The sequence below is a fragment of the Mytilus californianus genome, unplaced genomic scaffold (assembly GCF_021869535.1).
Source record: "Mytilus californianus isolate M0D057914Y unplaced genomic scaffold, xbMytCali1.0.p SCAF_3, whole genome shotgun sequence".
In the NCBI taxonomy this organism is placed as follows: domain Eukaryota; kingdom Metazoa; phylum Mollusca; class Bivalvia; order Mytilida; family Mytilidae; genus Mytilus; species Mytilus californianus.
The window spans coordinates 51,356,887-51,383,857 of record NW_026262679.1 but is presented as its reverse complement, the minus strand read 5'-3'; the positions used below and the strand labels follow the sequence as shown (position 1 = coordinate 51,383,857).

The 26,971-nt window shown below is 30.8% G+C and overlaps 2 protein-coding genes across 2 annotated transcripts in view; one reads left to right on the top strand and one right to left on the bottom strand.

The window, feature by feature from the left end:
• Positions 1-1,470: 1,470 nt before the first annotated feature.
• Positions 1,471-16,558, bottom strand: LOC127734822 (coatomer subunit epsilon-like). The gene is made up of 10 exons (XM_052244860.1): positions 16,426-16,558; positions 12,432-12,595; positions 11,877-11,979; positions 10,776-10,825; positions 9,237-9,290; positions 6,933-7,014; positions 5,284-5,439; positions 4,599-4,667; positions 3,314-3,388; positions 1,471-1,534 (listed from the first exon to the last, which is right to left on the bottom strand). Exons 1-10 carry the CDS (start codon positions 16,519-16,521, stop codon positions 1,481-1,483), a joined length of 903 nt encoding a protein of 300 aa, XP_052100820.1. The 5' UTR covers positions 16,522-16,558; the 3' UTR covers positions 1,471-1,480.
• Positions 16,559-18,677: 2,119 nt separating this feature from the next.
• Positions 18,678-26,971, top strand: part of LOC127734814 (uncharacterized protein KIAA0825-like) — a 35,850-nt gene continuing 27,556 nt past the window's right edge. The window contains exons 1-5 of the mRNA XM_052244833.1: positions 18,678-18,830; positions 22,419-22,611; positions 23,345-23,516; positions 25,166-26,048; positions 26,241-26,384. Coding sequence (XP_052100793.1) covers positions 22,469-22,611; positions 23,345-23,516; positions 25,166-26,048; positions 26,241-26,384 — 1,342 coding nt within the window. The 5' untranslated portion in view covers positions 18,678-18,830; positions 22,419-22,468. The remainder of the gene's footprint in view (positions 18,831-22,418; positions 22,612-23,344; positions 23,517-25,165; positions 26,049-26,240; positions 26,385-26,971) is intronic.

Below are 26,971 nucleotides of genomic sequence, written 5' to 3'. Positions count from 1 at the left end.
AGTGCTTGCTTACATATATTGATGAAACCTAGGCCTGTAACATTATGATGCCAAAAAATGAATACTTAGATCCTGTGAAAAAGTCACTGATGCATTCTACTACTTCTGTAAATATGGGACAACTGAGGACACTCAAGATTTAACTACTTCAGACATTTTTTTATTTATATATGTAAAACTGTTCACATAATTATGATTTACAAATATTTTTCATAAATACACCTTTCTTACCCCCTATTATATAAATGTGTGTCTAATTATCACAAAAATGACAACAAAAATGCAAACAGATATTCAAACATCGCAATTTTTCTTTCATTCTATAACAATTCAAAAGGAAGAGTCAATTTCACACTAAAATTCAAAGTAATCCAAAGGAATATCTTATCTCTGTCTCAAGATTCTATGTGTATTGAATTTATATGAATGAAAATTTCTGAAAATATTGCTTTTTACTCTTCCTAACAGTAGCAAATTGCCAATTAATAAAATCTACACAAGGGTGATGATAAAACCTTTACTTTATGTCGACATTTGTACTTGATGAATAATGTAAATACAAAAGTTCTGAACCTCATAAAAAGAATAAGAAAATATCCCTATATGGTCAATTTTGTTTAACACATGTTGAAATGACAATCCATCAGTTGTATAGTTTGTTCCAGTCTCATTTATAATGATCATGTAGAACTAATAAATAATGTGATCCTTTATTTTCCTGAAAGAAAAAATAAAATTGATTATATTTTCCCTGATAGTGATACAATGTTTTTTTTCTATTTTTTAAGCAGCCTTTATTCTTATTGACATTTTTCATAACAGCTTTTTTTTTTCTTTTCAAATATAATAATAGAACAGAGTTTAAATGTCACCTGCATTGCATATAATTTATTTGTCCCATTGTAAGAACTAAAAGGATAAATTTGTTGGTTCTTTAAAACTTTTATAAATATCTTAGAGAAATGTATGCCTACCACATCTCCTTATTTTTATATTGAGAGCCTTTACAATGCAATTTTTCATATAATTAATATTTCAAAGGGCACAACTCTTTTAAAAATTGTTGATATGTACTGATTTTTCAATCTTATCTGAGACATTGATGATATAAATCTGATATTAATTTGATAAAAATCTGGCAAGAATTGTTAACGTGAGAGTGCTAACAAGACTGGACACTTGCACAGACAGACAAATGCCTGGTATTTCTATGTCAACCACAAGGCATCACGAGGACACATGGGGACAAATAAGCAGTTAAAATGATTTATTTTTACTTTTATGTACATGTATTGTATAAAATATGCTATTAGTAGCTTTAATACTTATTTCTATTATTTATAAGTGCATGCATACATCTTAGATCATCTAGGTGATGTAACTATAATGTAACAACCTTGTTAAATACAGCCTTCTTTTTTAAAACATTGTTAGAAAATATCATTACATGTATATACAAACAATACAAACCTAATGTTTATCATGCTGTAACGGATGATGAATAATTTCTGGCTATTCTGTCAAATTCACTTTCCTTAAAAAAAAAAAAGTGTTATCAATTAAAATCATAAACTATGAAGTAAACATAAATCAGACTAATTGAGTTTTGTTCACTTTAATTATTGTTCAGATACAAAAACTGCATGCATATCTAAAAACAAATCAACTATATTAGTCCTGACCTGAAAAGACGGTCAACCAGAATGAAGGGTGAAACATTTTGGACTGGCAATGAATTCACTGATGGACATGAGGTGACCAGAGAAATGATTGCATGCATATTCAAGACAACTATATGTTAATTTCCATTCCCTGGTTTGTTCCTGGAATGACTGGTTGATTTCTAATTTTTGCATGCTAGATCACAAGCTAACAGTGCCAAAGAAACATGTCACCCTACGAAGGCATATACATTACTTTGAAGTGCACTGATCGGTCATTGCTTTTACTTTTTAGCTGCATGCTTAATGAGAGGGCATTCTATTACTAGGCTACAGAGCCTGAGATGTGGTTGTCTGCTTTTTGAAAACTAAGCCAAAAAAATCCTCTGGAACTGCATGAATAGGTCATCTTAATATCCTTCCAAAAGTTGCAGCAATGTTCTTTTTGATGTATACTCTTCCAACACACAGGCCATTGGATTTAAAATTCTCTTTTTGACTAGCCATGATATGATCAAGATTTTCAATAGAAAAAAAAAAAAAAAATGTGTTATCAAACTAAGAAGTAAACATAAATCAGACTAATTGAGTTTTTTTTTTTTATTTATTTCTATTATTTTTAAGTGCATGCATACATCTTAGATCAAAATCAAAAAATCAAAATACCAATTAAATGAAAAGAGAGTTGGATGATGTGCTATTGCAAAAGAAGAAACAAGATGCCAGGAAGGCATCAAAATTATAGGTAACATCATAACCTAAAGAAAAAAAAAAGTGAAGACAAGTAAAAATCCAGAGATAGGTTGCATTCGGTGATAGTCACAAATAAGGAAAGGAAAATGGAATTGGAATATGGCTGCAACACATGGAAATTTGATCATCTGTAATATAGAAATTATGTAACTGCCGTCCAAATTATGATGGTGTAAATTTTTGAACAGATGACTTCAACATACCATTTGGAACCCATTGTTTAGAAACTTATTGAAGCAGCAACCCTCTATCAATGAATCCTGATAGGAAAGACAAGCTCATTTCAACTAAGTGATATATACAGATTAATACATGGCCTTTTCCATATCTGCCCGGGTATCATATCAGCCTGGGGCTGATATGGGTCGAGGGATGATATAAGGGCCTATCTGGAAAAGGAAATGTATTAAACTTTAATCAAAAACTACCAATGTACAAATGCACCATGGCTGATATACCCATATCAGCCTAACCATATGACGTCACATAAGGCTGATATGGGTTATCAACCTGTGTGTGAATTTATGGCTACTTTACTTCTGCTCGTTACTCTTATGCAAAATCTATCATATTAATGCTAAGTATATGATGAATAGTTATAAAACTCCATATGCATGTGCTACTGGAAATCTTACTAATTCTCACTATGGATTCTTATGTGTAGGTTAAGGTTAGAAGCAGACCTAATTATATCTGCTGGATCCTTTATTTCAAATCTAATGGGATAGATGTGATCCCTAAAGTCACCATACTTTGGTAACTTCATGGTCCAAATCTAGAGAGAGCTAGCTTTGTCAGTGATTTAACTCATTACATGAACATCATTTAATTTACAATATATAAAACAGCAAAATCAATATCTCAATGTTTGAGAAAAAGTCTAAGATGTTTTAACTAACCTTATGTAGTAAGTCTTGAACAAATGGATGACTTCTGTGTGAATCTTTTAATTGGGATAAATATCTGTTACTAATCTGGAAAAAATAAACATTCATTGTAATCGCATTCACAAATAATCTACTAAAAATGACAGGGTTCTAGATTGTTAACATTCATATTGACTTAAAATTTCAAAGAAACCATTAAATTTTATGTCACTTTGGTAGATATTTGATATGGCAATTGTTCCGCTTATAAAGATACTGAACAATTTAATGACATGAAACAGACTATTTACATAACTGTCTGCAAGCTAAAGGTACACGGTTCTTAAGTTAAAACCATACTTAATTCATTTTTTTAATCTTTTATATAAAGTTATAAAATTTCAGTGTTCTAGGATTTTTATACATATGCAACTTTCCCTTGGAAAGTTGGTATCAAAAATTCACTTTCCCACAAGTTTAATGAACTTTCCCTGAATTTTTTACTATTTAAAAATGTTTTCATAATATTGTTATTCCTTTTAATGCATGTTTATACATGTAGTTCTACTTAAAATTATGAACTCTGTTATTTCCTATGAAATTAATTAGTTTGTCTAACTAGCTTGTGACTGTGTTGATAATTTAATGTCATGTTCATATAGATATGCAAAACAAGTGATAGTTCATATAAATGTGACATTACATCAGTAATTCAAATGTATTGGCACAAAAAAGGGATGATATAGTCAAACATTACACGCAAAAAATCACGAATTTGAGATATGGATATTAAATCTTTTACCGTTTGCGTTCCGGTTATTATTAAAGTTTTTTAGACTTTAGAACCCCTGTATAATTTACACCGACAACAACAATCTCGCTTTGAGACTTTGATTGAAATAAAAAAATACAAACGGTTACATTGATCATTTGATCTGTATGAAAAGGAAGTTTCTGTAATTTTATTTTACTTGCCCACGGACAACAAAGGTTTGAATTTCCACTTACCACGGTTGACAGGAAAGGGGAATTCTAGAACATTGAAATTTATATATTATTTGATGACTCTTGATATCTTTTGTGGTGTCAAATATTTAAAAAGTCTGCCCATCTTATTAAAATCTTTCATTTCATTGAAAATTTACTAGTGTATTTCATATGGCCTAAACAATTGTTGAATCCATTTTTTCACACAATAAATAACATGAATAAAGTTTAGTGTGTACAAGATAAGTGTACATAGAACTACCATATGTAAAAACAAAGCTTCTTACTCCATATTTACAAAATATTGTTTATATATTTATAATCTACAAACCTCAATAGATTTTCCTGTATGTTGTGTTAAAATAATCATGTTTATCAATGTTTCTGGGTTGTTTGAATCCTGAAATAAATAAGTAACATATCAGGTTAATGATTTTCTTTAAATTGTAAAAGTAAAACCAATTTGTAATTATTTGTTATATATCATTATCTGGTAAGGGATCTTTTTTATGAGTAAACAGTAAATAAAAAATAACATGTTTTTATTTATATGCAAAATTAAATTGGAACGACTGGATTTAAATTTATCTTAAAAAAAGAAACCATTACGAATATTCTACTATTTATATGTATAGGGACCAGAATGGAATGATGATTAATAAGTCTTGTATTTTAAACAGTTCTCTTAAGATTTGTACTAAAAACTCACACATCCAATTCAGATTTGACTAGAGTACTGTTGATGGCTCTAGAGTTTCCTTTGGGTATTTTTGTTTGAAGACTTTCCTCAAAATGTGGCAATTATGAATTCAATCAATTAAAAAACAGACCAAAGGAATGAAAAATATTCTCTGAACTGACTACTATTTGCTTATTTTTCCATGCATAGTCTTTATTCTTAATGCAGATTAAAATATTTTTTCCGAATGAAAAACTGAAAAATAATGGTTGAGTGTGAAGGTAAAATCCAATTATCTCCCTTTAATTCCTATTTATGTCCAACATTTACAATGTACCTTATCCATAGCTTCCTGTAATACAGATTCAGCATCATCAAACTTTCCTTGGGCCATATAACATGCTGCTTGGCCATTCAGTAATAATGGTGTAGCGTTATGTTTGTCTGACATTTCTTGGAAGATATAATATGCATCTTGATATTTGTCACCTCCCTGCAATTACAATATTATGATGATATTTAAAATGCTATTAGTCTACTGCTGTCAGACCTTTTCATACCTTTTTGGTGACATGAGCTAACAAAATGTTTAAAACTATACAACAGTTCATGGGTAAAGTTATGAAAATAACTATTTCTTTTACCCCTAAACCATATTTTAACAAAATTTATACAGATACCGTAGAAAGGCTTGTATAGTCCGCGGTTTTATTCTCCAAAATTGGACCTTCCAGACGGGGTGCGGACTATAGAGTACAATAAGCAAGAAATAAGAGAAAAATTTCAATTTCGCGGTCGAGGTGGTTTGTTTACGTTCCGCCATCTTTGTTATTTCTATTGTAGAGGGCGCTCTTATCATTTTTCAAACTAATAATTTTAACTCATCCATATTAATAAGTTATTTCTATTCAGTATCAAATATATACTGCTAAATATAAAAACTAAACCTTTCATTACAAATTTCTCGTTTCTTTTCAATGCATTGGTTGAAATAAACTGGTATCTGCTCGATTGAAACGATACAAACATAGTGAAAAAGACAACCGTAAACCAGCTTAGAATTTGTAAACTACAAAACGAAATCGGTTATTGTTCGTTCCGTTTTGGTGTTTCATACTGACTAATATGGTTTGTATTAGCTTAAGACCCTTCAAACATTAATGTGATAGATATATTAAAGACTGTTTTACAAAAGGATGGAACTGTTTTACTTTCAAAGTCGTATTATAGTGATATCTGTTATGTACGGATTTCGACTCTCACCGGTTAATTTCTTCTTTTACACGTGCTTTTTAAACTTCCTGTTTAAACATACACAAGTTTCTAAATTGTTTTTTAAGTGAATTAAACTTATTTTAACAATCATGAAGCGTTCTAGAATCCTTAACAAGCAGTTTCAGCTTCTGTTTGATGATGGAAAACAGGTTTTTCCAAGAAAATACCGCAAACGACCGCACAGGATTTGAAATTACCGGAGTTTCATTAGACCTTTTCTAACAGTTACAAAAAGTTTTTTTACCTAAAATTTCGTGGGGAGAAGGGGGTGCGGACTATGTACCACTGCGAACTATACAAGCCTTTCTACGGTAGACCAACCTTAAAATATAGTTTGATTCCAATTTTTAACCCTACCATCATAAATTTTGTAATATATAATTAGGTAGGTGAAATACATTTTTCTCTCTGAAAATGATCATATATTCCATAAATAAGCAATAGAAAACCATGCCAAATTATTTTGGTTTGTGAAAAATTGTTTTTTACAGCCAATTACTATGTGTAGGTAGGAAGACGTGAAACACCTATTATTTTAATTTTTGCCTTATTCATTTGCAGAGACTTAAAATTTTTAACTACACAAGTTAGATCTGCATTCTATCTTCTGAACATAAGTAATGAAATTATCCTATACTAATATCAATGAAATATTTTACATTGGACATTAAGGAAACAACAATCAATCAATATCCAACACTATGTACTAACCACTGATAAATTAAACCAAGCTTGTGCTAACTGTGTCAATACACTGTCTTCATCTATTTCTTGCATTCTTTTCAATTCTTTCCTGAAAAATATAAAAAATACTGTAAATAATTGGCATAAAGTAGTCCTCAAAATAGTTCTGCATCCTAAGAAGTCAAAAATTCAAACTTCTGTGTACATAGATGCTTGAGATTAAGGATTTTTTTAAAACAAAAACAAAATGTCCTTCTTATAAACTCATCATAGATACCAGGATTGAAATTTTGTATTAGCGCCAGATGCGCGTTTCGTCTACAAAAGACTTGTCAGTGACGCTCGAATCAAAAAAGTTAAAAAGGCCAAATAAAGTACGAAGTTGAAGAGCATTGAGGACCAAAAATTCCTAAAAGTTTTGCCAAATACAGCTAAGGTAATCTATTCCTGAGGAAGAAAAGCCTAAATCATTCATTTGATAATTTCACATTTGATGATTTATATTCAATCATCAAAATATTAGCAAAGTAAAGAAATGGTTGAAATAGATAAGACCCTACACAAACTAGAGAACAAATAACATTTAAAATACTGTAAATTGAGTAATTATTGCAAGATTTTTATTAATGTAAATAATATCGCAATAATAAAACTTGTATTCTGGTGTCTGATGCATATATTTTTGTATGAAGCTTTTCCTGAAATCACAATAGTTGATCTGGCATTTTTGTCCATTCTTCAAAAAATTGCAATAACAAGAGGCTGTCGAGTGACAGCAAACCGGATTTTCCTGCAGAGGTCGAACCCTGAACAGTTGAGCAAGTATGGACACAACATTTAAGCTTAAAACAGCTCTGAATTTGGATTGTGATTGAATATTTAAAATAGATTATTATCTAATTAATAATGAAAATGATTTTTGCAAATCTGAACCCCAAACAGGATCATGTAAAAATTAAACATTTACACACACAACAAAAATAAAATACCACTTAACAACTGTGACATCTACCTTCATAACACACATGACTTAAAAAAATAGTTACAAAGAAATTTTGATGTTATCATTTGTTCATGGAATAAGTTTGAGTTATTTCCCTTTGAACAGAAATATGGTTAAACATAGTACTCAAACATTAGATATGATTAATAGTTCTCTAAAATTAGATATGATGTAACACAATGTATATCTATTTTCAAGTTATATTCAAATATAATTAATAGTTCCAAATATTTTTTCTTTCATTTGTCACAAACTAATACAGATCTGCAACTTATCTATGATCAATGTCAACAACTTTAAATGTAATGAAATATATCCTATAATAAAAATAGATTATAATCTAATTAAAGGAGTTCACTTCATAAAAGAAAATATATATGTATAAAGCATTCAGAAAATTAGTTTATACAGAATAACAAACAAACCTACCACAAAATTCTTTAAACAATTTACCAAAGAAAAGAAAAAAAATATTCAAAATGTCATTTATCATTAATACAATCTCTTTTAAAAATCTTTTAAAAAATTTCCCTTTGTAAAGAAATGGATTAATTCATCAAAAATTGAATTCTTGGAAAGGGCTATAACTGAACAAGGAGAAAAGCTAAAATCGTGAAAATTGAACTTGACCTTCATTTAGTCACAGGAAACAACATATCTAAATTTGAAAAAAATTCTTCAAAGCGTTTTCATGTAAATGAACGGACACTGTTTGGCTGCCTGCCCGCAGTACATCCCCAAATCAATAACCGATTTTTACTTCAAAAATCCGGTTAAAAAATGCACACAATAATTTATGAATTTACAGTACACAAAAGACATTAAACAGCTTAGCATGAGTTCTGTATAAACTTATAAACAGACCTTTATTAATCAAATTAAGAATTTGAAATGGTTTGATAAAGAAAAAAAAATTGGTTTAATCAAAATTATTTTTTTATTTACTACACTTTGCACATTAATTTACTATACTTTCCACTATTAATATTCAAATAAATCATTTGTGAAAATAAAGCATGTAGGCTTCTTTCATATACAATTCATAGTTTTAAATAATTTTTAATCTGTATCATTAAGTTTACTCCCATTCATGTAGGAATACCACTCGTTTTCTGCTACAATGAGCAAATTATAAGCGTCAAGGCTTTTCTCCAATTTCATTAATATATTATGTTTGCAAGAGTATAGACAGTGCTACCGTGCTTCTTTGAAAGGAGAATAACTTTTTATCCAAATGTTATTTGAAGAGTCAAATTGGGTATTCATGATACGATTTACACACAAACTTTTAATATAAAATATTATTGATCTAATAATAGATGAATTACCTCCCCAAATCAATTCTGTCCAATTTCAGTAACATCTGTATAGCTAACGCAATGCTGAAAAAGATATAAATGTATATGAAATCTCTTCTTCTCTTGTTAGTTTTAATTCAATATGGATGATTATTTTCACAAAAGATATTGCACAAAGTTTTTGTATATATGCTCCTTAGTCAAGTTTTATGGATTCTATCTCAAACACATATATTAGATTATAAACAAACTGGTCAATTTTAATATATTTCTTTCGTACAATACAAGTCAAGATATCCTGAAACCCAGATGTGTATTCACACATTCATTGGCCTGTCAAAAATCAGTTACCTGGTTAGTGATTGTCTTTGAGTAATTTCTTAATGTTTTGGTTTTTTTCATTTAAGGAATTTGGTTCTGATGGCAGATCTTTAAATTTATTTGCAACTTGTCTAGACTATTGGCAAATAGGAGCTTGACATACTGTAAACCAACTTATTTTCGCGCATACTTTATATCATGTTAAGTTCTTTCTAGTCAACTTCGCGACGATATATTTCCACAATCTTTCTCATTTTCTTGATATATATTTATATAATGCAAGATCCAAGTTTTACATAAATGCGAAGATTTAAATTTGTGTTATTTTTCTACTCACAAAAGTCACGAAAATAAATTGCTTGCGAAAAATTAGTTAGTTTACAGTATTGTGTAGAAACTTGTCCATTGTTCAATACTGTACGCTGACCACTAGATGCCTTTTCATTTTTGTGTTGTGTGGTTGCTGGACCATTATCTTACATATATACCACATATTTCCCTTACTTTTTTTCATGATGATGGATGGCTGTTTACGCCCAGTGGCATATAAAATGCATTATCAAGACAAGAACATGTTAATGTGATCTGAATATGAACCTTGCTTAGTACTAGACTGATACGCTGAGCCAGATTTTAACATACTATTTCAGAAGGTGCCTGCAGGTAGACATGTAACCTTACTTAAACAATATTCTGTCTCTGCGCCGAACAGTCTTTGCTCTTACTCCTTAATGCAGCATGCTTAGCGGAGAAGCAGCAAATACTTATTTTAAAGCCTTGGTTTAACCCGGACAGGGATCTACCCTTCTTATATTCATGACAAGCTTTTTATTGATCTCTGTGTCATTAACTTTTGTAGACAAAACTAATAAAACCTAAGAAGTTTGAAACTAATAATTTCTTCAATGTTTTTTTCTGTACCTGGCTCAATAAATGGGCATTTTTGTTCAATCAATCAACTGAAAACATTGCAGATATTCTTACAACTTAATTGTTATATCATAAGTACAATAGCATAAATAATACAGTATGCTTACTAATAAATATTTTCAGATATATTTCAAACTATTACTATACCAAACAATTTATATAAATTAGATTTGACTAGATTTCAATTTTAAATTTTTTTTCAACTACTTCCATAAATTTAATATTTTATGAAACATAACCTGCTTTTAAAGCATAAACATTATAACTGTTATCATTTAACAATAATCCAAAACAAGTAAGCAAAAACTATCAACTCACCATTCTAATGCATCTGAGGGATTCAGTACTCTTAAAGCTGCATCATAATTCTGAGGAGTAAAATTTAAAGCTGTTAAATAGGTTTTTTTCTTCTACAATCTTGAAACATTTCTAAATCAAAATATGCTTATAAATGCAGAGTATTAACTTCTACGACATTAGGTCTCTGGTGGAGTGTCTAATTGGCAATCAAACAACATCTTCTTATTTTCATATGAAATAATTCTAGATACATATAAGTTTAACTTTAAATGTAACTTCCACATTTCATTTCTATACGTTGATTTTAAAGGTAGCCGTTAACAGGAAAAATGTTTTGAGAGTCTGAATAATAATCTATTTCTGTAGTATCTCTTTAATTAATTCATTTATACAAGAATCATTGAAAGTATGTTTGCACAAAGGAGTAGGTTCGATAAGCCCCTAAAATGACCCCTATTTCTAGCTAAATTTCAAAATATGATATATTGACCAATATGTCTATTTGTTGAACATTTACGTACTTGCTTTCTATTCATGACATCACAAATAGCACTCATTTTGATTTTCCACCAAAATTCAATGAAAACTAGTAAATTTCCTTTGATTTTTTGGACAGGAAATATAGAATGTATGTGTCGACAAAAAAGATCTTTTAACATAAAGTTTGTTATGGCATTTTAGATATCTGACTTGAATATTTAGTTTGTCAAGTCCTGCGCTCTATGTTTCCTAGGCCTGAATCATGTTAATTTAGTTAAATTCTAGACGATTTTGTCAAATTTCCCAAAAATCTCTATTTTTGACATATTTGGGGTGTAATAATCAATGCTTTTTAAAATAAAACTTTGACAAAATACTTTCTTATATGTCTTTTTATTAACTTAAAACATTTTTTATCTTGAAACATTAAACTTAATAAACGAGGCCAAATATGGCACTTATCGAACTTACTCCTTTACTAAAGTACTATTTGCTCACAGCACTATTATGAATTCCTGGCCAGCACAGCATGCTTATAATTCAATTGACTAGGTAGGGATGCATGTAAATTTAAATTCAGGATTAGTTTATGAGCAAGCACCAGGTACCCCCTTTGAATCCACCACTGAGAAAGTTTACCTGTTCATGAAAGTATATAGAAGCAGCCATCACCAGGAATGTTGTATTACTGATGTCTACATTTGCACTCATTCTACTGTCTAAGTCTCTGACTATAGCATCTCTGTAATTAAATTATTAAATAAGTTTTTAAACAAACTGTAGAAATGAAAATAAATTCATAAATTACACATATTTTATTCATCCTCTTATTTTCACATGTTATCATTCCTTAAATTATTTCTTTTTTTTATACCCCCAATAACAGTAGAAAATCAATATAACGAAAAATCAATGAATTAATGAACTAAAATTTGTTAACTTTTTTTACTTTAACAGTTGTGCTTGCACATTACTATGTTCTTGTTCTGACAGACACTGCTATGTTGTAAGTCGTACAATTTCCCGCAAATTTGTATATATCTGATTGAATACCAAAAAAACTAATGACAACAATACAATGAAAATAAAATTCTGAATACAGACTTTGTCCTCTTTTACACCTTGCTCATAATAAGACATACACAAAACCATAGCCATGGAATACAGAGTTGTCTCCATTATTCAATACTATACCTCTTAGACTGATTAGATAGGTAGTCAGCAAAGAGCTTGACGGCTTGCATTTCGTCAGGATGTGCTGCATTTATACCGTCTAGAACAACTCCATATTTCCTTTGTGCAATGTAAGCTCTGTACATAATAACATCTTTATCCACCTTCGACTTTGGATTATTTGTCTACAATATAGAAAATTATTATATACTAACCTAACTAAAAGCAAAACAAAAACCATATATTGATTTATACTCTTTTATTTGAGTAATGGAATACCTACAATTATTTGAATTTTTGTAAGAAAAAATATGTGGTGTTTCCTGTTAGGAATTTGAAAAGTGGTACCTTTGGTCTTATATATATTCTAAATGGATAACTCTATCATACAGTTAAGTCATGAAAGTCTTATAATCTTGTTTGTCCAATAGTCCATGTAGTTCATTTATGGAACATTAAATGAGCAGACTTACAAAAATGAGCTTATTGACCAGTGTTATATATATATTTGGCTACTACACCTTATAGATTTCAAGTGAATCCCTGACAACTCGCCCCAACTTTCTACCAAATTGCCCCACTCATGTAAACCAACTGGCCCCACTCATGTTAACCAACTGGCCCATCTTATGAAAAGGGTTTAAATAACGCTGAATTTAGGACTGCAAACTCGTCCCATTCATGGAAAAACATTAAATCTGACTGAATTTGGGCCTACCAAATCGCCCCACAAAGAAAAGTAGTTTTATCCAGATGATTTTAGGACGACCAACTCGACCCACTATTGAAAAGTAGTTTAATCCCGATAAATAAAGGTCTGCCAACTTGTTTTGAATTATTGCTACATCAAGTACTATTTTTTAATCTGATCATGCTGATGGAACTTAAATAAATACAACAGATTCATAATTATTAATAAAATATTGCCAATTTTATCTTAAGAAATGAAGCATCATTTAATTTCAATCAGAATCATATATTAAATTTTCATTTTCATTAATATAACATGTGGTTTTTGTCTATTGTTATTTTAGCATTTCATTTGCGGCGATTATGCAGATTAAACTTCATATCATAAGTTGGCAGAGTTTGCAGACCTTTTATTTATCTGTATTAAACTACTTTTCTTAAGAGGGTTGAGTTGGCAGGCCTAAATTTAGTGGGATATGAATTCTTTGTTAGTGGAATGAGTTGGCAGGCCTAAATTTAATAATTTTTAATAGAGGGGTGAATTGGTAAACAAGAGTGGGTCGAGTTGGTCTGAGGCAATTCAGCAGTTGTAGTGTTTCCTACAGGTGGTTTTGGCGTGCTATGGCACCCTGCCGTTTTTTTGATGCACTGCCCTTTTTAGGGAAATAAATGGGGAATGTGTCCATGGGACACAGATGATGCCACTACTTGCATGTAACTTTATAAAGGGACTTAACTCAAGAACGGTAAAAGCGACGCTACCCAAATTCGTACTTGATCTGATATAGCTTTGATAAGTACAAAAAAATCAAAAACGCTTCCAAAAAAAAAAAAAAATATTGAAAAAATGAGGAATAGCACAAGAATGTGTATAGTAAGTCTTGCTATACAAATCCTTGAATTGCCTTCAACATTTTGTACAGGAATGAACCAAGGTAGCTTTGATTGTTATAAACATATGAGATCCAAAGGTATTTTGCACTAATTCTTTTGTCCAGCTAAAAAGCAATGCAATGCATATGCTCTTGGTCATGCAAAGTCCACTTTCACAACACATTCTTAGACATTCAGCCTCAGTGATCCTGTATTAAAGTTTAAAACTGGAGTTATTGAAATGAAGCAGTTGCACTATCAAGATTTTATTAGCATTGTCTAGAAGTGATACTTTTATTACAAAAAGGAATTAAATTAATAACCTAATACACATATCTTTATTTCTTACCAATAAATATGAAACAATGGTATATTTTGATTAAATCCCTATCTATTAAAGTGTCTTTATATATATGTAATAGTGCCCTAAAAGTGTAGTCCTTTGCGCAAAGGGTGCACCTAAAGTGTAGCCAATCACGCTAAGAGTGCCCTCAGAGAAAAAAATTACACTGCCCTTTTCAAAAGCTGCAGGAAACACTAAGTTGTTGCTTTCATATCAGGCATTTGGGATCTCACTTTAATATTAGCAACAAGAAGAATAATTTAGCAACAAGATAACTTATTATTAGGGACAAGAAAACAAATTTAATATCAAGAAATCTAGTTATATAAATGTAAATTATTTCAAATAAATAGATATAGAGACAAGCATTAAAGTGTGCGTTTTTCATTTACTTGTATTTTCATTATTTCATTATACTGATACATTTGTAGAATAACATAAATACAATGTATTTGTTCATGCAAGAAAAAAGTTTTGTTTTTTTATCATATACATGTATATCATGTATATGACCCAAATTATTGTCTAAAATGCATAAAATGTTAAAATATCAACATCGTCTAGTATAGTTAAGATTCATTATGTATGTACATGAGTGTCTGAAGGATTAGCTCCTCCCGGATGCTCTGATATTTAGAGTAATTGCCATGTGTTTTTATTTACATAATTTAATCATCAATTAACTCTCTGTTGAGGCAGGATTCTGATTCATGGATTGTTTCAAAATGTTTAACATTTGTTTACACTAAAAATTCCCTACAAGACTGCAAGTGCTACTAATTACAACAACATTTGAATTTTTTTAAAACAACACATACATGAAATAAATTTTTCTTGTTGCTAAATCTGTCTTCTTGACACTTATTTTTTTTCTTCTTGTCGCTAATTAGTGAGACCGGGCATTTATATTCCATAATCTACATTTATACCATTACTGGGAATCCATAAGGTAATCCTGTGAAGTCACAAATAAAACTGTCTGACACCACAAAGCAAAAGTGATTGATGTACGACATCAATAGTCCAAGTGTTGCACATTCCAAAATAGGGAATTTATGTACATGTCAATCTACAGAAATATAAAATACCTCAGATTAACCCTTTGATTCTGCCGAAATATCTAAAGGTGGGCAAACAGGGATTTGATGAGCAGTCAATAAAAAAGCTCTGAACTTCTAAACCCCAAAAAGATTTTTTTTTTTAAATGTGTATGCTGGCTTTCCTGCCAGCTGAAACGAAGTAACAATCTGAAGATAGGTAAAATAACAAAAATTCCCAACTCCAAGGAAAATTCAAAACGGAAAGTCCCTTATCTGCTTATCAAATGGCAAAATCAAAAGCTCAAACACATCAAACGAATGGAAAACAACTGTCATATTCCTGGTTTGGTACAGGCATTTCCTTTTTGTAGAAAATGGTGGATTAAACCTGGTTTTATAGCTAGCTAAACCTCTCACTTTTATGACAGTCGCATACAATTACATTATATTGACAACAATGTATGAACAAAACAAACAGACATAAAATTATAAGGGGACGAAGTCCCCTATTACAGTAGAAAAATCAATAAAAAAAAAAAATCGGGAAAATTTCCCGAAATTTTCATTGTACTAATGAACTCAAAATCGTTAACTTTTTTTTGTAACTTTTTTAATTCCCGCATTTGCGCAGAAATCTGCTTCCTTCTTCCGGTCTCGTTTGTCATGAGACTTTGAGTGAAATATATAGTTATCAGTCCAGTAAAATATAGGAAGGAACACAATAACAATTTCATTTCTAATTATTCTTTGATATGAAAAAACGTTACCTGATGATAGCGTTTCTTTGTTTACATTGAATATGACGTCATAACTAAAATAACGTCACAACTAAAATCCCTAACAACAGAACCAAAATCGGAAACGATACGGTATTTCCGTTTCTTTTTTAAACGATTTAGAACTTAAAATATATTTGAATTAAAAAAAATAATTTATATAGACTTCGTCCCCTTTCACAGGTAATGCCTGCATCATATTAGGTAAAAATGTCAAATATGACTATTATGAGGCTTGCTAAAGGCAGGTAAGACATTTTTTTAACACAAAGACGATTGGAGTGATAAAGTACCTTTAGTTTAGGTGCCTCATTTATACATAGTTGATAATTTCCAGTATAAAATGCAGTTCTTATTTCGAAAAGTTCGTCAACATCGGTGTGTGACATGTTTGCAACGATGATGTGGAAGTCGGAAATGACAGTCTTGGTCTTTTTAGTGCTTTAGAATGAATCAACTTATAACCATATATTGATTTAAATTCTAAATAGACTGCAACGTTCTAAAATTCATCTCCAGACTTTTTTCCTGTCCGTCTTTCAAGGGGCATTTTGGTTTCAAACATTTCTAAAAGCAGAATTATGAAATAATATTTCGCGTTTAGCAGTAAGCAGGGTCTGGATGGGGTTTACAGAATAGAGAGTAATGGGGAAATACTACCTAATAATAAACAAAATAAAACATTAAAGAATAACGGGGTGCTAAAATCAGAGACATATATATCATAGGTGTCTGGCTAAAATATAAAGAATAGAGAATATTGGGTAAAATTAATAAAGAAAAAGAGAATTATAGCTTAAAATTAAAGAATACACAATTGAAAGACCCCCGCCCCAACTCAGACTCTCGGTAAGTTTGGCTCAATTTTGTAAAAATTAACAAACTCAAAAACATCGATGGTCCAAGTCAATAATTCAACTCATTCCGGAATCCGTATTCATGAGAAAGTCTTTTTAACCCTTAACTGGGATGGACTGCACATGGGCTAAGCATGTTTAGCTAAAAAAGAAAAGAATATCAACATTGAAAAGTGAAACAAGGCTGCCACCGGGAAGATCCCTTTCGTTGACTATTTTCTGCTATCAAAAAATCATTTCTATACAAGTTAAACGATGATTTACATTTTGTTTTAAATCTATGACATAAAGTCAAACAGACCTAGAAAAAATCGTCATTATACGATTACACGTGTTTGCCTGTGTATTTATATTCATTTCTATATTTATGTTTACATAAAGTCATATGAACTACCGAAATTTTCAGAGATCTACTCGATAGTTAATTGTGAGCCATAAAAGTGTCCTGTGAAAAAGTGTCCATCTGGACACTTTTTCACAGAAAAGGTATATCTAAATGTGTATGATGCTGTGAAAAAGTGTCCATTCAATCGGACATAATTTCGTGGTAAAATACTATTAAATTCTGTCCTTTAATGGTTGATTTTCAATAAGAGAACACTTTTTCATAGTAAAAAGTGTCCTTTAAAGGGAGATAATAAAAAAGTCACTGAAATGTTTTAGCTATATTTAATTTTCTATTACTAAAACAAACCAATTAAGAACCAGTTATAATTTGATATAAACATAAATGGAAGGTGTTGAATTCCAAAGCATTTTCAATTATCTTAGCTATAAAGATGTGGACAAAAAGTATCCACCAGCCTCAACAATTTTGTGTCAACTAACAATGAGAAAAGAAATATCAGGAGAAAAGCATCCAACTATAAAATAGTTCATATTAAGTTCTATTAAATGTATTACTGTTTTTTGTGTGTACTAGTACATGTTTTACATGTATAATTTATGTTTAATTACACATGGTGATGATCACATTTTGTATGAATTCAATACTCCAGTTTACATGCCATGTTTTAATAGAGACAAAACCCCCATGCTAATTTTAAAACTTTCAATTTAGATAAAGAACTGAAGCTATGTATACATTTTGTAGGTATTGAGAGTGGACACTTTTTCACGTGAAATACTGTCCTTTCTATGAAGGAAACTTTTTCGTATGAAATATTGTCCTTTCTTTGAAGGACACTTTTTCATATGAAATATTGTCCTTTCTTTGAAGGACACTTTTTCACATCTGTGGACTCGATTTCATAGGTAAATATCGTCCTGACGATATTTCATAATAACATTGTGTCCGTGGACACAATTTACTGTGAAAAAGTGTCCGGTAGACAGAATTTCATGGCGGACAATATTTAATCCTACATAATTGTATGGCGTCTATTTTGAAATACACACCAAATGTTGATACATTCGAGTTCATGAATTGTAAATTGTTTCTTTAGTGCTTTTTGTAATTTTGATATTTTTGAATGAAGAGTGTTAACTTATTCACGTTTGTTTTGGTTTGTCTTCAGTATTGCTGTATATTCTTTAAAATACCACAGATATATAAAGAACTATTTGACTCTGGAAATGATTTCACACGTCCCATGACATTTTTATGTTAACTACGGTAAACAAGCCGTAAATACCACAATGATCCGGCATTGATTTATGTTTAGTCAACATTGTTTATTTCCGAAAATATCAAGTTGCGAAAACAAGACGATTTCACCACTGATTCACCAGAAAACCATGTTGTTTTACTTAAAAGCATGCATACACTAGAACCGAAAGTCAGCATAAAGTTTGAAATGATATATGCCAAGATGAAAAATGTAAAAGACCAATGCTTAAATGTATGAACCATATTTTCTGTGATATTTTTGCGGGTTGGGACCAATCCCCCCAAAACAGGTCAGGAATAACCATTAATTGGTGGGTTATAATTTATACCTCAATTCAGGTATAATCCACCATTTGACATATAATGGGATACACCAGATTGAGGTATAATGCAGTTTTTATCAAAAAAAAAAATTTTGAGATATCTTGGAGCATCTTTTTGCATTTACCATAACAAGCTTTGATGACCACTTAGTGATGACATGTAATTGATTCTGGCACTTCATGCTGTATTTTTTTTAGAGAAACCTTATTACTAAAATGACCCTCCTTTTCCTACTATAAATTCTGAGTTTTCATCTATTATATATTATTTTTGTTCTGTAGTCTCTTCCTATCCATTTCGACTAACAAATCTCAAAGTTGGAACTGATGCAGACTTAAGGAAACCAATTGTTAAAACCCATCAATTGGTGGATTATACCACATATTGAAGTATAATACACATTTTTCAAAACACAGCACAGGAAGTGAGAAGCAATTACATGTCACTAATGAGTACTCATCAAAGCTTAAGATGGTATATGCAAAATGATGCTCGCATGTCTCTTTAAAAAAAATTATGATAAAAACTGCATTATACCTCAATTGGTCTATCTCACCATATGTCAAATGGTGGATTATACCTCAATTGAGGTATAATCCTTCAATTAATGGTTATTCCTGACCTGCAAAATATGGGTTATAATAATCCATTTCGGGTATTACAACATGTAATTTCATCCCCTTACTTAATATTTCATGCATAAAATATCAAGAAATAAATTGGGAAAGTGTATAAAAAAAAATGCAAGTTATACACTGTTCACACTAGGGACTATATTCGTAGACAACGAAAACCAAAGGACGATAACTGTGTCCTTGGACCATATAAATTTATTATGCAAAAAAGTGCAAAAAATCATATTTTTTTAAAATTAGCAACAATATTGAACAGTGTTTTTGTTTTGGTCAAAAGTGATAGTATCGACTTTTCTAATCCCCTTTGGGATTCATTGTCCAGAGCATATTTCTGACGTGGCCACCCACTGATAATTGTGCAGAATACAGTATCTCAAAAGGGTTATGACTTCTTCAGAAAATGAATAAGTTGCTACATTTGTAGATTCATTCCTTTGAAAAACAGCGTCTTCTAAGTATTCAAAATCATAAATATTCCTGTATACAGAAAAATTGTGAACCAAAAGTTGTTGCCCTTTATTTAAGCATTTGTAAAACTTCCCATCAAATCCCAAAAAAATTTTTGGGAACAATAAACTTATATCCAATTTCAGGAATTATAAACAAACAGGATATTATTAACCATTTTGGTGAATGGTGTCCCTACCCAAGGATCTATACAAATCCTTGCCCTACCTGATTTATTTTTGTATTGCCAAACCATCTTATTTATTTACTTTATGGTTAATCAATTATCTGAGTTTGGTTAATTGTAATTTTTGTGCAACCTGATGCTAACTTTGATTTTGTTTATTCTCATTTAAAATTCTCTTAATTCATTGTGTTAATCCAAAAAAATCATGATGATAGACATTCGTTTTTCTCAAATTTAGGGATAAAATTATATTTTGCTCATTTTGTAGCAACCTACAAGCTCCTCCATTTTTGAAATATTTCATCCATGAGAGGCTTTTGTAAATTTAGATTATTGAGCAAAACATACTAGAAAAATTAACTTTTTAACAAATTCAACATTGCTTTTATTCAATGTTGAACTAAAAAATGCCAATTATTTTTGTGTAAAGAGACACACTATTTGAAATTCTCTTCAAATTCCTAATAGAATTACAGATTCCTAAACATATGTATTACAAATGTATAATAGAAATTGATTAACTTACTTAAATCTATAAAAATGGTTGACTACAAATAAGAAGATGTGGTATGAGTGCCAATGAAACAACTATCCATCCAAGTGCCAATGAAACAACTATCCATCCAAGTCACAATGTGTAAAAAGTAAACAATTATAGGTCAAAGCACGCCATCAACACGGAGCCTTGGCTCACACCAAACAGCAAACTATAAAGGGCCCCAAAAAAGACTTAGTGTAAAACAATTCAAACAGGAAAACCAACGGTCTAATCTATGTAAAAAACGAGAAAAGAGAAACACTTATGAACCACACCAACAAACGACAACCACTGAACAACAGGCTCCTTACTTAGGACAGGTGCATAAAAATGCAGCGGGTTTAAATGTTTTAAAAGGCGCCAACCTTCACCCTAACCTGAAACAGTGGTATAACATTACAACATAAAACAACACACAATAAAATATTAATTGAAATGGCTTAACTAGATCAAAAAGACAATACACAAAAACAAGTAAATATACACTGAACGAATAAGTTTGATCTATGACTCAATATAAATAAAAAAGATGTTTCAATGTCAAAAAGACAACTTTAACCTAGGACAAAATGGAGTTAAATAAAGAAATGTACATAGGTAAATTTAAATATAATAATTTGGTTCTTAGGAGTACAGAATCATTTTTTACAAAATAAATTTGTTATTCATGGTACGAGTACAGAAGTGAAATTTTTTTTCGTCATACTAAATACTTATCAAAGGTGGTACGTATTAAAAATAGTAAGACGAGATATAACACAAAATAGGTAAATGTTGAATAACAGAAATGCATTACAAATTATGTCAACAGGTCAAATTAACACGAAAGTTCGATTTGAGAGTACTCACAGTTACTGAAAGCTAATTAAAAGCCAAAAACAATTAATAATAAAAAATCATGCATCAGAGACTAAAATCTATTAAAATACATCCCAGGCAGGGATTTAGTGTTTTAACGCCATGGACAGTCAAAGAAGACATGACTTGTGCAATGCCAAAATAGGATTCAACCTTATAATAAGCTTTTTATGTTTTTAACCCAAAGAATTAACTTGATAAATATTTTTTTTCATTAAAAGCTTTCTTTCTGTTAAAATGTTCAACTCTAGAAGTTAAAAAGAAAATGGATGTGTTTTGAATTATCAAATCATTTCTATTTTAAAGACCTGCCATTTAAAGGGAAACAAATCCATTGTTTATTTAAATAATTATCAGATATTCTCCCTGATTGTTCACCATTTTTCTATGTAATTTTACATGTTGTCCATATTTAATAGCTTATAATTGTGTTAAAAATATTCATAAAACAAAACCATTTATCACAAGCAGTTAACTCAAATCACACACACACTGCTCTAGCATAAACAAAAGGATAATAGATGGTAAGTTAACAAATCTATCTTGGATAAAATGAAAAAGACATTTGCATTTGCCATCACCACAGAAAAGGGCATGTCACATGACACATCAGAAGATCGGGCATGATGCTATGTTGTGCTTTAAACCCCCCCCCCCCCATTGAAATCCTGAGAAGTTGGCAGGTTTGTGTGTAGATATTATTTTTTTACTTCCATATATCCCCTGTATGTAGAGTTGCCATCTATAACTCATTAGGTGCACATCATTTTCTATATATTATTTTACTTGTGTACTCCTCCGCCATTATAAATCGTTTCTCAAATACTTCAGGTTATTATTGCAAGTCATAACCCTTGACTTTTCTTGCTGACGAGAGAACAATGAGTCAACCGAAATCAATGAAGTTGCCGACTGCAAGGATGCCACCAGTGAAGGCAATGCTTGAGAAAGGAATCCCAGGCTTGACGACACTTGATGCTATTATAACAGACTTGGATCAACAGTTAGAGGCAAAGAATAAACAGTAAGACAATAAAACTATGACTTCATTGTAATTTGTTTTTCTAGAAAATTTACACACAACTCTTTTCGTACAGCAATTTGCAATGAAGGTGTTGGGTATATTTCAAAGAGGCAGTAACCTAATGTTACAAAAAATTGAGGTAAAAACATATTTTGCTTCCCAATTGATATGGTTGTTTAACCTGCATAATAACATTGAAAATAAAGTTAAAAGCATGTTTACCTTAATAAAAAGAAATGTTTCCATGACAAGATATGTAGAATTAAACTGGATTAAGAAATGATAAATATCAGGATTTTTTTTACCAATTTTTTCTTCATATTAATCTCTTTCAAGTTGGTGGTGAGTCTGGTGACAGAGAAGTTGTATTATAATTTTGTTTTTTTTTATATTTTTTGATATTGTAATTTTTCAAAGTGTACTTTAGCCTCCCTAGCACAGGATGTTGACAATTTAGGTGTATTTAATGATTAGTTTGCTTTATTAATCAGTTGCCTGAAATTTTCATTTTCCTTACAATACAAAAAATGTAATTTTTCAATTCAAAACAAATCTGATACAAATGGGAGACAATTTTAATTACACGAAAAGATGGAACTGTTTCATGTGTTTGGATAATTGCAAATTATACAAAATGTACATTATAGCAAATAAAACAGTTGGTACTGAAATATTAATTGAAATTAAAGATAAAATCTGTAACATGGTAAAATGCATTTCCTTTTATAAACAGAATGGCAGACTGTCTGAAAGGTATTGTGAAGACATGTAACGACATGCCAGGCAACAAGCAGTCAGACAACCCTAAAGATTGTATTACCTATATGTTAGATTCACACTTACTGGAGAAAGATTCCTGTTATGATCCAGAGTCTGATGATATAAATACAATCTTAAGTCATGTGGTAAGTATTTAATATAAGTTTTCTCCAGATGTGTAACACACAACTAAATGTTTTTTTTTGGGGGGAAAAGGGAGACAACACTTATTTAACCTGATTGAAGTATAGATCCTGTGGCCACACAAGGATCTGAAAATGCTCCGTTCTACTTTCTGTTTTAATGACCTTTCTGGATCCTCTGGTTTTGTTGTAATGATACACACCTTAAAATATTTGTAATCATGAATTTCATTGGATGATGTAATAAATACCAGAACAGAAAGTAAAAGTGTTTGTTGTCAGATCCTTATAAATAAGCAAAGCATGGTCACAGGATCTGCATTTTTATCTAATTGACACTTATCCAAAAAAAAAAGTTTCATTGCCCAGTAGAAATGCATTATATATGAAATGAACAGATGTGGTATTGACTTCATAGAGATAGCAACCCAACGACATAAATAACCAAAAGCCATCTAGCGTTTGTATGGAAGGTAAATCTGATAAAAAATTGAAATTCTTGTCAAGAAATCTACCGGTATATGATAAAAATTTACTCAGTTTAGATATCTTCCATGACCATTTTCAGGGGGGCCTCCGTCGGTGGGTGAGTGGTCTAAGTAATTCAACTACTGTATCACTAGCCGCTCAACACTCAGGTTCTGAGTTATAATCCAGCACGTGGCAGGTGCTTTTGACACCTATCTTAATTGACTATGATTGTCAGTTTTCCTGCAGAAGGTCTGGTTTTCTTGAGACACTCTGGCTTCCTTCATTGATCAAAATAGCCAATAGTGCTGAAAGTGGCAATAAACACCAAGCAATTAATCTATCGATTACCATCTTCAGTAAAGGGCAGTACATGTAATTAATATACATTGTGTACATTTTGATTATGAACTTTTTATTCGTTGATTTACCCGGTAATGGAAGAAGATGAGTCATTTAGATTTACTCAGACTTGGTATTTTTCACTGTATCTGCATGTTTGACTCTTTATGATCTGATTACAATGAACTAATTATTCATTTATGTGCTTCAAAGTGAGACATTATTGTTTGAAGTTCCTCAAACCTTTCAATATTATGTATATTTTATTGATAAATGAAAAGAATGATTTAGTCTGATCATTTTTGTGCTGAAATATCATTTGTGATGTCATTTTGATATCATAAACCTTTGACCTTATATGGTAATTTTCTACATTGTTTTTGGTAAATCAACGGTGAGCAACAGCCTTACCAAAGAAAATGTTTACTAACATCAACATCTTTGCATCAATTATCTTGTAATAAAACATCTTTTTGGGTAAAACAGTGGCTCCTACATGTATCTATAAAATGTTATGAAAAGATCTCTAAATAAGACTCTTTTCCAATTTTCTTTCAATGAAAAAAAATTGATGGGATTAAAGTAAAGATGCATTGAAGACAACATTCAAAAATTTGAATTCAGATATTTAGCTGGCTAATGTCTTGTGAACATCTGAAGTAAATTAAAAAAAAAATCTACTAAAAAGTGCAAAAATGACCTCATCATATTCTTCTTTTACATGTCTGTTTATGTTACATATATGGTAAACCTATAGTATTTATATATATCTAAAGGTAAGAAAGTATGATGTACCCCAGCACATTAAATTATTTTGATTTTTATTTTATCATATTTTCCAGTCCAGTACTCTTCAACAAACACCAGGAAGTGAAGAGATAATCTTCCAGGATTTATTATCCCTGTCATCTTGTCAGGGGCTGACATTACCACTAAAATCGTCCAATAAAGATCCTCTACAATCCATGACATCACTGAACACTGTCACCGATAGTGTTGAACAGCAAGTGTCGGAAGAATGGGAACACATAGCTCGGCGCTTCCAGCAATATTTTCAACATTCCTTAGAAAATATACCAGTCAGTGCAAAACCATTAAGTATAGATTTATATGAGAAAAAGCGGGTGAACCATTTACAGAGTCTGTCTGTTTTATTTCCTACAGAAGATGTACTAGTGAAATATCAGACACTGAGGTCACTACAACTTGATCAGTGTTTTCAAAATTTACTTGCTGGCGTTAATGCTGATAATTTCAGTTCCATTGATGTGACGAAGAATTGCTGCTACTTAGCAGACATCATATTGAAAATGATCAAGGAAGATTTCATTGTTTTCAATTCTGGAGTTTTCAAAAGGTCTTTTAACATTGCTCGAGCCATGCATGATATGTATTTGGAGAAATATTCAGATGAAATGTCAGCCCTTGTAGAGGACATTTGGGAAGACATCGAAGAAATTATGAATAAGAAGTCGTCAAAAAATAGTAGCAAAGCCAAGCTTTCTGTCAGAAATGTGAGCAGCGATTCTCTGCCATCAACTAAAAGCTTTAGCAGTATAACAGCAGCTATGGACAAACTACCTCGAGACTATATAGCTTCTATTGTAAATGTAGTCAACTCAATACTTTACATAGAGGAACACGTTGAAAAGTTAATACAGACATCGGCATGGGATTCATCAGGGTTACCTAGTAGGAAGATTAAAAGGAAAGGAAGCTTAAAAGGTAAACAAATACAGTCACATGACAGTTAACAGGGAAATATTCTTGGTTGTTTTATATATAATTTATATATAATTGCTTCCCATACTCTTGAAAACATGATAGAATTGAAATCACAGTGAATATGAATAGGTTATAAAAATGTCTAATTAATTTGATGACTTTATCTAAAGTGCTTGTATGCAAATTTTACAGGTGTATTAAAAACCAGTTCTAGTCCAGAGCCACCCAGAAGACCAATGAGTTATACAGGTACTGGTCTAGAGGACTTTACTGATAGTCTGAACTCATCATTTGGGTCTTATCCTGGATTGTCAGATAATACTCCAGCACCAAAAGGTTTGTTTATTGGAATGTGTACCGGTATTGAAATGATACAAGAATTTTGTCTGATTGGAATCTTAAACTTGCAAATAGATGCTTTTGACTGACCATTTTGACAAAGTTATATATTGACCGTTGAGATCACTTTAAAATTACAAGTAGTAGCTTTTGAGGGACTATTTTGATAAAGTTATATATTGACAGTTGAGATCACTTTAAAATATATATATAACAAGACAAAAAAAGGTTAAGGGAAAATAGTGTGTCTATAAATTAATGAATGATAAATATACTTTTATTAGAATTAGTGAGTTATCTCCCATGTACCACTACACATTTTGCATCTAAAAGGGTAATACCACCATGGTTTTTTCCCTATTAGTCTTTGTTAATTTGGCATTTTTAAATAAAAATGTGAAGAATTTATCTTTGTTTCAAATAAAAAAATGAGTAAAGTTTTATCCTGTCAAGTACTACAGTAAAAATTTACATAACATTTCATTGCAAAGAAGATAATAACCATCACCGAAAGTAAACCAATCAAATTTTCACCCCTTTTCTTTTTTTGTTGTATACAAGCTTTAGTTATGATGTCACTTCAA

Coding starts and splice junctions, on each gene's coding strand:
- LOC127734822 (XM_052244860.1), bottom strand. CDS start 16,521: ATGTCACACACCGATGTTGACGAACTTTTCGAAATAAGAACTGCATTT. Junction 7,015..9,236: donor GACAGAATTGATTTGGGGAG/GTAATTCATCTA, acceptor TATATTTTTCAG/GAAAGAATTGAAAAGAATGC. Junction 1,535..3,313: donor TTCAAGACTTACTACATAAG/GTTAGTTAAAAC, acceptor TTTTTTTTTAAG/GAAAGTGAATTTGACAGAAT.